The sequence below is a fragment of the Salmo salar genome, chromosome ssa09, assembly GCF_905237065.1.
Source record: "Salmo salar chromosome ssa09, Ssal_v3.1, whole genome shotgun sequence".
Taxonomy (NCBI): domain Eukaryota; kingdom Metazoa; phylum Chordata; class Actinopteri; order Salmoniformes; family Salmonidae; genus Salmo; species Salmo salar.
This window is the reverse complement of record NC_059450.1, coordinates 106,473,926-106,487,191: the sequence shown is the minus strand read 5'-3', so window position 1 is coordinate 106,487,191 and position 13,266 is coordinate 106,473,926. Positions and strand designations below refer to the sequence as shown.

At 41.1% G+C, this 13,266-nt stretch overlaps 1 protein-coding gene across 6 annotated transcripts in view; it reads right to left on the bottom strand.

The window, feature by feature from the left end:
- Positions 1–13,266, bottom strand: part of LOC100306788 (fibroblast growth factor 12) — a 162,080-nt gene that overhangs the window by 27,787 nt on the left and 121,027 nt on the right. For all 6 annotated transcript variants that reach the window (XM_014213400.2, XM_014213399.2, XM_014213398.2 and 3 more), the window contains 1 exon segment: positions 659–762. In XM_014213400.2, the coding sequence (XP_014068875.1) occupies positions 659–762 (104 nt within the window).

Sequence of the window (13,266 nt, the reverse complement as noted above, 5' to 3'; positions counted from 1 at the left end):
ATAATCTGATTCATTAACATCTAAAAGCAAAACTGATCATAGATCAGCACACTTAATCTGAGACACTTGATGAAATGGCCCTGAAGAGAGGATTATATACCACCAGACTGGAGGAAGAAAATGTAACGTAGGTGAAGTAAAAGGGAACATGAGAAGAGGAGGGAGGGAAAGGAAGGAGAAGAGGAGGAAGAGGAGGGAACAGATAGAATTTAGGGATGGAAAGGAGGATGATAACAGGGATAGAAAGAGGATAGGACTTCACTGAGGCAGACACTAAATAGCCATTATCCATAAATAACCCAAAAGAGACAAAAGACTGTATCCCAAATAGCACCCTATTCTCTATGTAGTGCACAAATTTTGACCAGAGCCCTATGGGCCCTGGTCAAAAGTACTGCACTATGTAGGGAATGGGGTGCCACTTGGAACACAATCAAACAGTGTTCAAATGCAGACTTACAGCGAATCTACACTGATTTGGTCCACAGTACTAAATCAGTAATATCCAGTACAACAAAAGTACCGGTTAATAAAGTTTATCTAAACTGTAGAATGAGTTTTAATATATCTAGAATATAATCAATCCCACACACAAACATACACAAACAAAAAAACACACACTCAGTCTGTCAGGTATAGTAGAAGAGGCAGGACTTACTGAGGTGTAGAGGAAGCCCTCTCCGTTCATGGCTGCGTAGAGGCCAGCCTTCACCCCCTGGATGGCTACCACCCGCAGCCCCACCGGGATGAGGTTAAACAGAGCTGAGGGGGGAGGGAGAGAGAGAGAGAGAGACAGGTGGGAGGAAAAAGAGAGAGACATGGAGAGAGAGAGCGAGAGAGGGAGAGAGAGGAAAAGAGGAAAAGAGGAAGACGGGAGGAGATATAATGGGAGAGAGAGAGATAGAGAGGGATCGGGAGAAAGAACACTCACTTGAATGGAAGGTATAATAAAGGTCACAGTGTATTCCTATCCATCAATTTAAATACCCTAGTGCTCATACAGTACAGCAACATCACAGCACTGTGTGACTTTTGAATTTCGAAAGGGTGTTGACTGAATGGAAACCAGGTTCAGTGTTATCTGGGGGTCATTGTAGTGAATAAGGTAGGACGTGGAAGAAAAGTGATCTATGGTGGATCTTTGGATGAATAAGGGAAAAGATAATAAGCGAATCAGATAAGAACCTCAGGTGTAGGGGGGGAATGTGCCATTCAATTTCACTCCGTCAAAATCAACAGGGTCCTTGGTTGGCCCACAACCAAGGGTAGGTAACAACACATAAGGGTAGGTAACAACACATCCGCCACGCTGATCCTCAACACAGGGGCCCCTCAGGGGTGCGTGCTCAGCCCCCTCCTATACTCCCTGTTCACTCATGACTGCACGGCCAGGCACGACTCCAACACCATCATTAAATTTGCCAATGACACAACAGTGGTAGGCCTGATCACCGACAACAACAAGACAGCCTATAGGCAGGAGGTCAGAGACCTGGCCGTGTGGTGCCAGGACAACAACCTCTCCCTCAATGTGATCAAGACAAAGGAGATAATTGTGGACCACAGGAAAAAGAGGACCGAGCAGGCCCGCATTCTCATCGACGGGGCTGCAGTGGAGCAGGTTGAGAGCTTCAAGTTCCTTGGTGTCCACATCACCAACAAACTAACATGGTCCAAGCACACCATGACAGTCGAGAAGCGAGCACGCCAAAACCTATTCCCCCTCAGGAGACTGAAAAGATTTGTCATGGGTCCTCAGATCCTCAAAAGGTTCTACAGCTGCATCATTGGGAGCATCCTGACTGGTTGCATCACTGCCTGGTATGGTAACTGCTCGGCCTCCGTCCGCAAGGCACTACAGAGGGTAGTGCGAACGGCCCAGTACATCACTGGGGCCAAGCTTCCTGCCATCCAGGACCCCTATACCAGGCGGTGTCAGAGGAAGGCCCTAAAAATTGTCAAAGACTCCAGCCACCCAAGTCATAGACTGTTCTCTCCGCAACCACATGGCAAGCTGTACCGGAGCACCAAGTCTAGGTCCAAGAGGCTTCTAAACAGCTTCTAATCCCAAGCCATTAGACTCCTGAACATCTAGTCAAATGGCTACCCAGACTATTCGCATTGCCCCCCTCCCCACCACTGCCACTCTCTGTTGTCATCTATGCATAGTCACTTTAATTAACTCTACCTACATGTACATACTACCTCATCTAACTGGTGCCCCCGCACATTGACTCTGTACCGCACATTGACTCTGTACCCTGTTTATATTGTTATTTTTTACTGCTGCTCTTTAATTACTTGTTACTTTTATCTCTTATTCTTATCCGTATTATTTGAAACTGCACTGTTGGTTAGGGGCTCGTAAGTAAGCATTTCACTGTAAGGTCTACACCTGTTGTATTTGGCGCATGTGACTAATAGAATTTGATTTGATTTGAAATTCTCTTTGGAGGCAGAAAAAAAGTTATGCATAACAGAAGCCAGGAAAGAAGCGAAGCAAGAGCCCAAAAATGGTGTGTGTGTGTGCGTGCGTGTGACTTTGCATGCATGTGTGTGGATGTCTGAGCACGATGGGGGTGGATCAAAACAAATGCATGAGGGAGTGGAATAAGTGTGAGTGTATGCGTGTGGGATAAAGAGACTGAGAAAACATGTTAGAAATGGCTGTGTAAGTGTTTGTGTACTCTGTTCAGAGGCGTCATGCCCATAGGCCAGTGGAAGATTTTTAGCTGCCAGTGATGGGCAGGACTCGCAGGAGGTATGTTTGTAAATGTATTTGATCAAGCTATGTAGCTTATTGATTCCTTCTTGATGAATAAATAAATAAGAACGTTTTATTGTTTCTCTGTAATACTAGCCACCTAGCAATCTAGCTGGCTAGCTTTTGTCACATCTCTGTTGGAGGTACAGAAAGCACAAAGGAACCCTATTACATATGCTGTGGTCCTGTGATAAACTGACACAATTTTGGGATCATGTATGTGCTATCATTTCATTGTGTCTTTTGAATTTATATCCATCTCGACGATAATGTCTGTTGGGAAAAGTAAATATTGGCGATCAATATCAGGGAAACTTTTCTAATCTAAGTCTAATTGCTGCAAAAAAATATATAGCCATCAATTGGAAAGCCACATATTCACCCTCAATAACAAACTGAAGTACTGAACTATCTAGATACATCCTTTTGAATTGGTATATTATAAAGTTAATATAATAAAGTTAGCCTTCCCTGTAGCTCAGTTGGTAGAGCATGGTGTTTGCAACGCCAGGGTTGTGGGTTCGATTCCCACGGGGGGCCAGTACAAAAAAAACAATGTATGAAATGTATGCATTCACTACTGTAAGTCGCTCTGGATAAGAGCGTCTGCTAAATGACTAAAATGTAAAAAAGTTAAACAAAAAACAGAAACATTTCACAGAATTTGGAAACATATGTTGACCATCTTAAATAATGTTTTGTATAGTGGCCGTTTGTTTATGTGTTGTTTGTGAAGATCCCCATTAGCTGTTGCGAAAGCAGCAGCTACTCTTCCTGGGGTCCACACAAAACATAAAATATGACATAATACACAACATTAATAGACAAGAAAAGCTCAAGGACAGAACTGCATCAATTTTAAAAAGGCACACGTAACCTACATATCAGTACATACACACAAACTATCTCGGTCAAATAGGGGAGAGGGTTTGTGCCCGTAGGTGTTTTTTTATCCGTTTTTTTTACCTTTTAGGGACAGACGTTCCGCTAGCGGAACGCCTCACCAATATCCAATGGTAGAGCGTGGCGCGAAATACAAATACCTCAAAAATGCTATTACTTCAATTTCTCAAACATATGATTATTTTTACACCATTTTAAAGACAAGACTCGTTAATCTAACCACATTGTCCGATTTCAAAAAGACTTTACAGCGAAAGCAAAACAGGAGAGTACCCTGCCAAAAATAATCACACAGCCATTTTCAAAGCAAGCATATATTTCACAAAAACCAAAACCACAGCTAAATGCAGCACTAACCTTTGATGATCTTCATCAGATGACACTCCTAGGACATTATGTTATACAATATATGCATGTTTTGTTCAATCAAGTTCATATTTATATCAAAAACCAGCTTTTTACATTAGCATGTGATGTTCAGAACTAGCATACCCACCGCAAACTTCCAGTGAATTTACAAAATTACTCATGATAAACATTCACAAAAAAATAACAATTATTTTAAGAATTATAGATACAGAACTCCTTTATGCAATCGCGGTGTCAGATTTTAAAATAGCTTTTCGGCGAAAGCACATTTTGCAATATTCTGAGTACATAGCCCGGCCATCACAGGCTAGCTAATTTGACACCCACCAAGTTTGGGGCTCACCAAACTCAGAATTACTATTAAAAAATTGGATTACCTTTGCTGTTCTTCGTCAGAATGCACTCCCAGGACTTCTACTTCAACAACAAATGTTGTTTTGGTTCCAAATAATCCATAGTTATATTCAAATAGCTCCGTTTTGTTCGTGCGTTCAGGCCACTATACGAAGGGTGACGTGCGAGCGCATTTCGTGACAAAAAATTCTAAATATTCCATTACCGTACTTAGAAGCATGTCAAACGCTGTTTAAAATACATTTTTATGCTATTTTCTCGTAAAATAGCGATAATATTCCAACCGGGCGACGTTGTATTCATTCAAAGGCTGAAAGAAAAAAATGGAGTAGTCTCGTGGACGCGCATCTCCAGTGTCACTGTTCCCAGCCTAACCACTCACAAATTCTCCTGCTGTTTTTCGCCCAGAGACTGCAGACACCCCATTCCACTTTCTGGCGCCTTCTGAGAGCCAATGGAAGCCTTAGAAATGTCACGTTACAGCACAGATGCTGTATTTTCGATAGAGATGCTACAGAAGGACAACAAATTGTCAGACAGGGCACTTCCTGTATGGAATCTTCTCAGGTTTTGGCCTGCCATAAGAGTTCTGTTATACTCACAGACACCATTCAAACAGTTTTAGAAACTTTAGAGTGTTTTCTATCCAAATCTACAAATTATATGCATATTCTAGTTTCTGGGTAGGAGTAGTAACCAGATTAAATCGGGTACATTTTTTTATCCGGCCGTGAAAATACTGCCCCCTATCCCAAACAGGTTAAACCAGGTTTGTTGTTTATTTGAGCAATATGCGATGGAAGGGAGTTCCATGCAATAATGGCTCTTTATTATACTGTATGCATTCTTGAATTTGTTCTGGATTTGGGGACTGTGAAAAGACCTCTGGTGGCATGTTTGGTCGGGTAAGTGAGTGTATCAGATCTGTGTGCAAGTTGACTATACAAACAATTTGGCACTTTCAACACATTAACATTTCTTATAAAAATGAAGAAGTGATGCAGTCAGTCTCTCCTCAAGTCTTAGCCAAGAGAGACCGGCCTGCATAGTACTTATAATAGCCCTCTGATTACAATGAAGAACAAGACGTGCCACTCTGTTCTGGGCCAGCTGCAGCTTAACTAGGTCTTTCCATGCAGTACTCGACCACACGACTGGACAATAATCAAGATAAAACAAAACTAGAGCCTGTGGGACTTGATTTTTGGATCATGGTGTCAAAAAAGCAAAGGATCTCTTTATTACGGACAGACCTCTCCCCATCTTTACAACCATTGAATCTATATGTTTTGACCATAGACCATAGTTCTTCCGGCAGCGGCACCCGGACCCGACGTCACCAACAAAACTAAAAACTCCCTGATGCTTCAAATTGTGGTGTTAGCATACTGTAAGGACAGACGCTCGGAGATGAGAAGCAAGTACACGGAGTGAACATTTAATGGACAATAGACATCATCTGGACAGGGGAAAACATAACGACATCAATGCTGACACAGGGAACCAACTGACGAGCAGACAGATATAGAAGGGCAATCAACAAAGTAATGGAGTCCAGGTGAGTCCAATATTGCGCAGATGCGCGTAATGATGGTGACAAGTGTGCATAATGACGGGCCACCTGACGCCCTCGAGCGCCAGAGTGGGGGAGCGGGAGCAGGCGTCACACTTCACTTTTCACTGACTTCCAGGTTGTGGTCTTATATAAAGAGAGGCTAACGAAATCTACAAAGTATCCTCTATTATTTCTTACTCTTTATATCCTCTATATATACTGCAAAGTTTAGACTTTTAATTTCAGAATTTATGTTAAATTACTGCCTGGCAGTTTGTGGTGCGGTGTAAATAGATGTGCATATGTACTAAGACATATATGTAACGCCCTGGCCATAGAGAGGGGTTTTTGTTCTTTATTTTGGTTAGGCCAGGGTGTTACATTGGGTGGGCGTTCTATGTTCCTTTTTCTATGTTTTTGTATTTCTTTGTTTTGGGCCGTGTGTGGCTCCCAATCAGGCACAGCTGAAGTTCGTTGTTGCTGATTGGGAGTCACACATAAGGAGCATGTTTTTCCTTTGGGTTTTCTGGGTAATTGTTTCTGTTCAGTGTGTTTCCTGACAGGACTGTTTCTGGTCGTTTTTGTTTCGTTTTTGTAAAGTGTTCTCTTTTTGAATTAAAATTCTAATGATGAACACATCCTCTGCTGCACCTTGGTCTAATTCTGACGACGGCCGTTACAATATAGCCATAGTTTCAAAATAATTTAATGATTTCACTGCAAATGGAAATCCAATAGAAAATGTGGATCTAGGTGATGAAGCAGACTAAGTACGAGGCTTAACCTGTTAGGGCTAGGGGGCAGTATTGACACGGCTGGATAAAAAACGTACCCGATTTAATCTGGTTACTACTCCTGCCCAGTAACTAGAATAGAATATGCATATAATTATTGGCTTTGGATAGAAAACACCCTAAAGTTTCTAAAACTGTTTGAATGGTGTCTGTGAGTATAACAGAACTCATATGGCAGGCAAAAACCTGAGAAGATTTCATGCAGTAAGTGGCCTGTCTGACAAGGTGTCGTTCTTCTTGTCTCTGTTTATTGAAGAGTGAGGATCTTAGCTGTCCCGTGACACTTCCTACGGCTGCCATAGGCTCTCAGAAGGCGGTAAAATGCTGAATCGTGGCATTGCAGGCTCTGGCTGAAAAAAAGTAGCGCGTTTGGGTAGTGGCTGGTTACAGTACTGTGAGACTCAGGCTCGTGCCCGCGTCGACCGAAAGCTTTGTTTACTTTCCTCTGTTTAGCTAAATGGACATTCCCGGTCGGAATATTATCGCTTTTTTACGAGAAAAATTGCATAAAAATGGATTTTAAACAGCGGTTGACATGCTTCGAAGTACGGTAATGGAATATTTAGATTTTTTTTGTCACGAATTGCGCCATTTTTATGCCATGCAATTTTTATGCCATTTTTCTCAGAAAAAAAGCGATAATATTCCGACAGGGAATCTGCGTTTAGATAAACAGACAAAGGAAAATAAACCATTCGGTCGAAGCGGGCACGCGCCTAAGCCCATAGTACTCTGAGTGGCCACTTGCCAAAAGCGATAAAGTGTTTCAGCCAGAGCCTGCCTCGATATCGTTCAACGTTTTCCCGGGCTCTGAGACCCTATGGAAGACGTAGGAAGTGTCACGTTATTGCAATGATCCTGAGTCTTCAAAAAAAAGAGCCAAGATGAAACACTACTTCTCAGACAGGCCACTTCCTGCTTGAAATCTTCTCAGGTTTTGGCCTGCCATAGGAGTTCTGTTATACTCACAGACACCATTCAAACAGTTTTAGAGACTTTAGGGTGTTTCCTATCCAAAGCCAATAATTATATGCATATTCTAGTTACTGGGCAGGAGTAGTAACCAGATTAAATCGGGTACGTTTTTTATCCAGCCGTGCAAATACTGCCCCCTATCCCCAACAGGATAAGAATTATAGATACAGAACTCCTTTGTGCAATCGAGGTGTCCGATTTTAAAATAGCTTTTCGGTGAAAGCACATTTTGCAATATTCTGAGTAGATAGCCCTGCCATCACGGCTAGCTATTTAGACACCCACAAAGTTTAGCCCTGACCAAACTCCGATTTACTATTAGAAAAGTTTGATTACCTTTGGTGTTCTTCGTCAGAATGCACTCCCAGGACTGCTACTTCAATAACAAATGTTGGTTTGGTCCCAAATAATCCATTGTTATATTCAAATAGCGGCATTTTGTTTGTGCGTTCAAGACACTATCCGAAGTGTAAATAAGGGTCACGCGCACAACGCATTTCGTGACAAAAAATTTCTAAATATTCCATTGCCGTACTTCGAAGCATGTCAACCGCTGTTTAAAATCAATTTTTATGCCATTTTTCTCGTAAAAAAAGCGATAATATTCCGACCGGGAAAGCGTGTTTACGTACAAAAGAGAGAGAAAATAAAAGCATGGGATCCCCTCGTGCCTCAGCCTGAGTCTCATAGTACTGTGACTGGCCACTATCCAAACGCGCTAATGTTTTTCAGCCAGGGCCTGCCTCGATATCATTAAGCTTTTTGCCGCCTTCTGAGAGCCCATGGGAGCCGTAGGAAGTGTCACGTAACAGCAGAGATCCCCTGTATTGGATAGAGATAATCAAGAAGGCCAAGAAATGGTCAGACAGGGTACTTCCTGTACAGAATCTTCTCAGGTTTTGGCCTGCCAAATGAGTTCTGTTATACTCACAGACACCATTTAAACAGTTTTAGAAACTTTGGAGTGTTTTCTATCCAAAGCTAATAATTATATGCATATTCTAGTTTCTGGGCAGGAGTAATAATCAGATTAAATTGGGTACGTTTTTTATCCGGCCGTGAAAATACTGCCCCCTAGCCATAACAGGTTAAAGGGTGTTTTTAAGAACATCTCCAACATTAGCAGAACGTTCCTGTAATGTTTTCTCAGAACTATTTATTTTGCGCTGACATTTTGTTGTCGCAGTATGTTCTAAAAACATGACTGGTACATTGTGTTATCCTCTCTGGGCTAGGCGGGACGAATTCGTCCCACCTACGTAACAGCCAGTTGAAGCCTGTGGCGCGATTTTCAAAACCTTTGAAATGCTATTACTTCAATTTCTCAAACATATGACTATTTTACAGCTATTTAAAGACAAGACTCTCGTTAATCTAACCACACTGTCCGATTTCAAAAAGGCTTTACAACGAAAGCAAAACATTAGATTATGTCAGCAGAGTACCAAGCCAGAAATAATCAGACACCCATTTTTCAAGCTAGCATATAATGTCACAAAAACCCAGAAGACAGCTAAATGCAGCACTAACCTTTGATGATCTTCATCAGATGACAACCCTAGGACATTATGTTATACAATACATGCATGTTTTGTTCAATCAAGTTCATATTTATATCAAAAACCAGCTTTTTACATTAGCATGTGACGTTCAGAACTAGCATACCCCCCGCAAACTTCCGGGGAATTCGCTAACATTTTACTAAATTACTCACGATAAACGTTCACAAAAAGCATAACAATTATTTTAAGAATTATAGATACAGAACTCCTCTATGCATTCGATATGTCCGATTTTAAAATAGCTTTTTGGTGAAAGCACATTTTGCAATATTCTAAGTACATAGCCCAGGCATCACGGGCTAGCTATTTAGACACCCGGCAAGTTTAGCACTCACCATAATCATATTTACTATTATAAAAGTTTGATTACCTTTTGTTGTCTTCGTCAGAATGCACTCCCAGGACTGCTACTTCAATAACAAATGTTGGTTTGGTCCAAAATAATCCATCGTTATATCTGAATAGCGGCGTTTTGTTCGTGCGTCCCAGACACTATCTGAAATGGTAAATCAGGGTCGTGCGCATGGCGCAATTCGTGACAAAAAAAATCTAAATATTCCATTACCGCACTTCGAAGCATGTCAACCGCTGTTTAAAATCCATTTTTATGCCATTTTTCTCGTAAAAAAGCGATAATATTCCGACCGGGAATGTCCATTTAGCTAAACAGAGGAAAGAAAACAAAGCTTTCGGTCGACGCGGGCACGAGCCTGAGTCTCACAGTACTGTAACCAGCCACTACCCAAACGCGCTACTTTTTTTCAGCCAGAGCCTGCAAAGCCACGATTCAGCTTTTTACCGCCTTCTGAGACCCTATGGCAGCCGTAGGAAGTGTCACGGGACAGCTAAGATCCTCACTCTTCAATAAACAGAGACAAGAAGAACGACACCTTGTCAGACAGGCCACTTCCTGAATGAAACCTTCTCACATTTTTGCCTGCCAAATGAGTTCTGTTATACTCACAGACACCATTCAAACAGTTTTAGAAACTTTAGGGTGTTTTCTATCCATATGTAATAAGTATATGCATATTCTAGTTACTGGGTAGGAGTGGTAACCAGATTAAATCGGGTACGTTTTTTATCCGGCGGTGTAAATACTGCCCCCTAGCCCTAACAGGTTAATACATTACCAGGCAACCTAATGAGAACACTTGGGGGATGTTGTGTGGTGGTTGTTACAGATGTTGTGCACAACATTTTAGTGAACGTTAGAACATTCCAAGGATATTTCATTTACACAAAACAACAATATAAATGCAACATGTAAAGTGTTTGTCCCATGTTTCATGAGCTGAAATAAAATATCCCAGAAATGTTCCATATGCACAAAAAGCTTATTTCTCTCATTTGTAAACAAATTTGTTTACATCCCTGTTAGTGAGCATTTCTCCTTTGCCAAGATAATCCATCCACCTGACATGTGTGGCATATCAAGAAGCTGATTAAAACATGATCATGACATAGGTGCACCTTGTGCTGGGGACAATAAAATGTACAGTTTTGTCACACAACACAATGCCACAGATGTCTAAAGTTTTGAGGGAGCGTGAAATTGCCATGCTGACTACAGGAATGTCCATCAAGAGCTGCTGCAAGAGAATTGAATGTTAATTTCTCTATCATAAGCCGCCTCCAACATCATTTTATAGAATTTTGCAGTACGTTCAACCGGCCTCACAACCGCAGAACACGTGTAACCACACCAGCCCAGGACCTCCACATCCGGCATCATCTGAGACCAGCCACCCGGACAGCTGATGAAACAGTGGGTTTGCACAACCAAAGAACTTCAGCACAAACGGTCATGGATGAATACCGGTTTCAACTGTACCGGGCACATGGCAGACACCGTGTATGGCGTCCTGTGGGTGAGCAGTTTGCTGATTTCAACATTGTGAACAGAGTGCCCCATGGTGGCGGTGGGGTTATGGTATGGACAGACATAAGCTATGGACAATGAACACAACTGCATTCCATCAATGAACATTTTAATGCACAAAGACACCGTGACGAGATCCTGAAGACCATTTTCGTGCCATTCATCTGACGTCGTCACCTCATGTTTCAACATGTCCCAAGGATCTGTACACAATTCATGGACGCTGAAAATGTCCCAGTTCTTCCATGGCCTGCATACTCACTAGACATTTCACACATTGAGCATGTTTGGGATGCTCTGGATCGACGTGTACAACAGCGTGTTCCAGTTCCCGCCAATATCCAGCAACTTCGCAAATCCATTGAAGAGCAGTGGGACAACATTCCACAGGCCACAATCAACAGCCTGATCAACTCTATGCGAAGATGTGTCGTGCTGCATAAGGCAAATGGTGGTCACACCAGATGCTGTCTGGTTTTCTGATCCACTCCCCTACCTTTTTTTAAAGGTATCTGTGACCAACAGATGCATATCTGTATTCCCAGTCATGTGAAATCTATAGATTAAGGCTGAATTTATTTGAATTGATTGATTTCCTTATATAAACTGTAACTCAGTAAAATATTTGAAATTGTTGGATGTTGTGTTATGTTCAGTGTAATATTATTTTCTAAAGAAACATTGAAGATCTAATAGCCAAATGTTTTGTTTAACAGCACATGAACTTGTTCTACTCTTTTTTGACATTTTATTGCCACTCCCAGTTGTACACAACAGGCTTACATTCCTTTTTTAAACAATACAAAACATGTACATACAAACGACAACATCACACAAACTACATCACACCTGCCCAGACCCACATGCTCACACCCCCATCACTCTCCACCACATGGCCTCAAACTGCACCATTTTGTTTCTCTCTCCATGCACTTTCAACATTTACATAATAAATCATTTTACATTTCCATTGTGTTAACAACGGTGGATTGGTTGATTTTCAGTTTTTAATGATATGTTTTTTCAAGATGATTGAAGAGAAATGTAGCATCCAACACATCGGGTATGTCACTGCACTCTCCCTCATATGCCATGTCTTGAAATATGCAGAAAAACTGGTTAAAAGTAAATTGACATTTTAATACTTCTGACAGCCAACTTTCTAACTTCGCCCATAACTTTTGGACTGCATAACATTCCCAGAAGGCATGGATTATTAGTTATCATTGTTAGTTTTACACTTAAGGCACGACTCTGCCATTGTCCTGTAGAATTTGTGAATTTTGTCTCTTGTTCCATAGGGTTGTGTTTTTAGGGAGTGATACTGGTTCTTGTAGAAAACGTTTACTTTTCTTACATGTTGTTGTAACTAAGGATCGGACCCTTTTTTTCAATTTCAAAATGACATACCCAAATCTAACTGCCTGTAGCTCAGGACCTGAAGAAAGGATATGCATATTCTTGATACCAATTGAAAGTAAACACTTTGAATTTTGTGTATGACACTAATGTAGGAGAATATAACACATTAGATCTGGTAAGATAATACTTTTTTTGTTCAATCATCTTTGAAATGGAAGTGAAAAGCTCAAATGTAATATTCCAGGTTTGGCGCAATTTAGATTTTGCCCACTAGATGGCAGCAGTGTATGTGCAAACTTTTAGACTGATTCATAGAAACATTGCATTTCTGTTCAAAATGTTGTATCAAGACTGCCCAAATGTGCCTAATTCGTTTATTAATACATTTTCAAGTTCATAACTATGCACTCTCCTCAAACAATAGCATGGTATTATTTCACATCTTCAATATGTAACCATTGTTCCTCTCTTATGCATTTAACTATATGTCGCAAGTAAAAGCCTTGGTTGGCGAGTTGATCTGGGAGGTTAAAACCATATACATACTGTTATGACCGACTATACTTTTTTGAAGAAAGTCTTCGGTGGGGTAATTCGTATTACCGAGAATATTATGAATAAGTACGACAACTTTGGGAGACATGCCATTCTGAAGAGTTTTATTCTACCTGTTAGATTTATGGGGAGATTATTCCATTTAATTAGGTCTGTTTTCATATTGTTGAGTAATGGAAGAAAGTTATCTT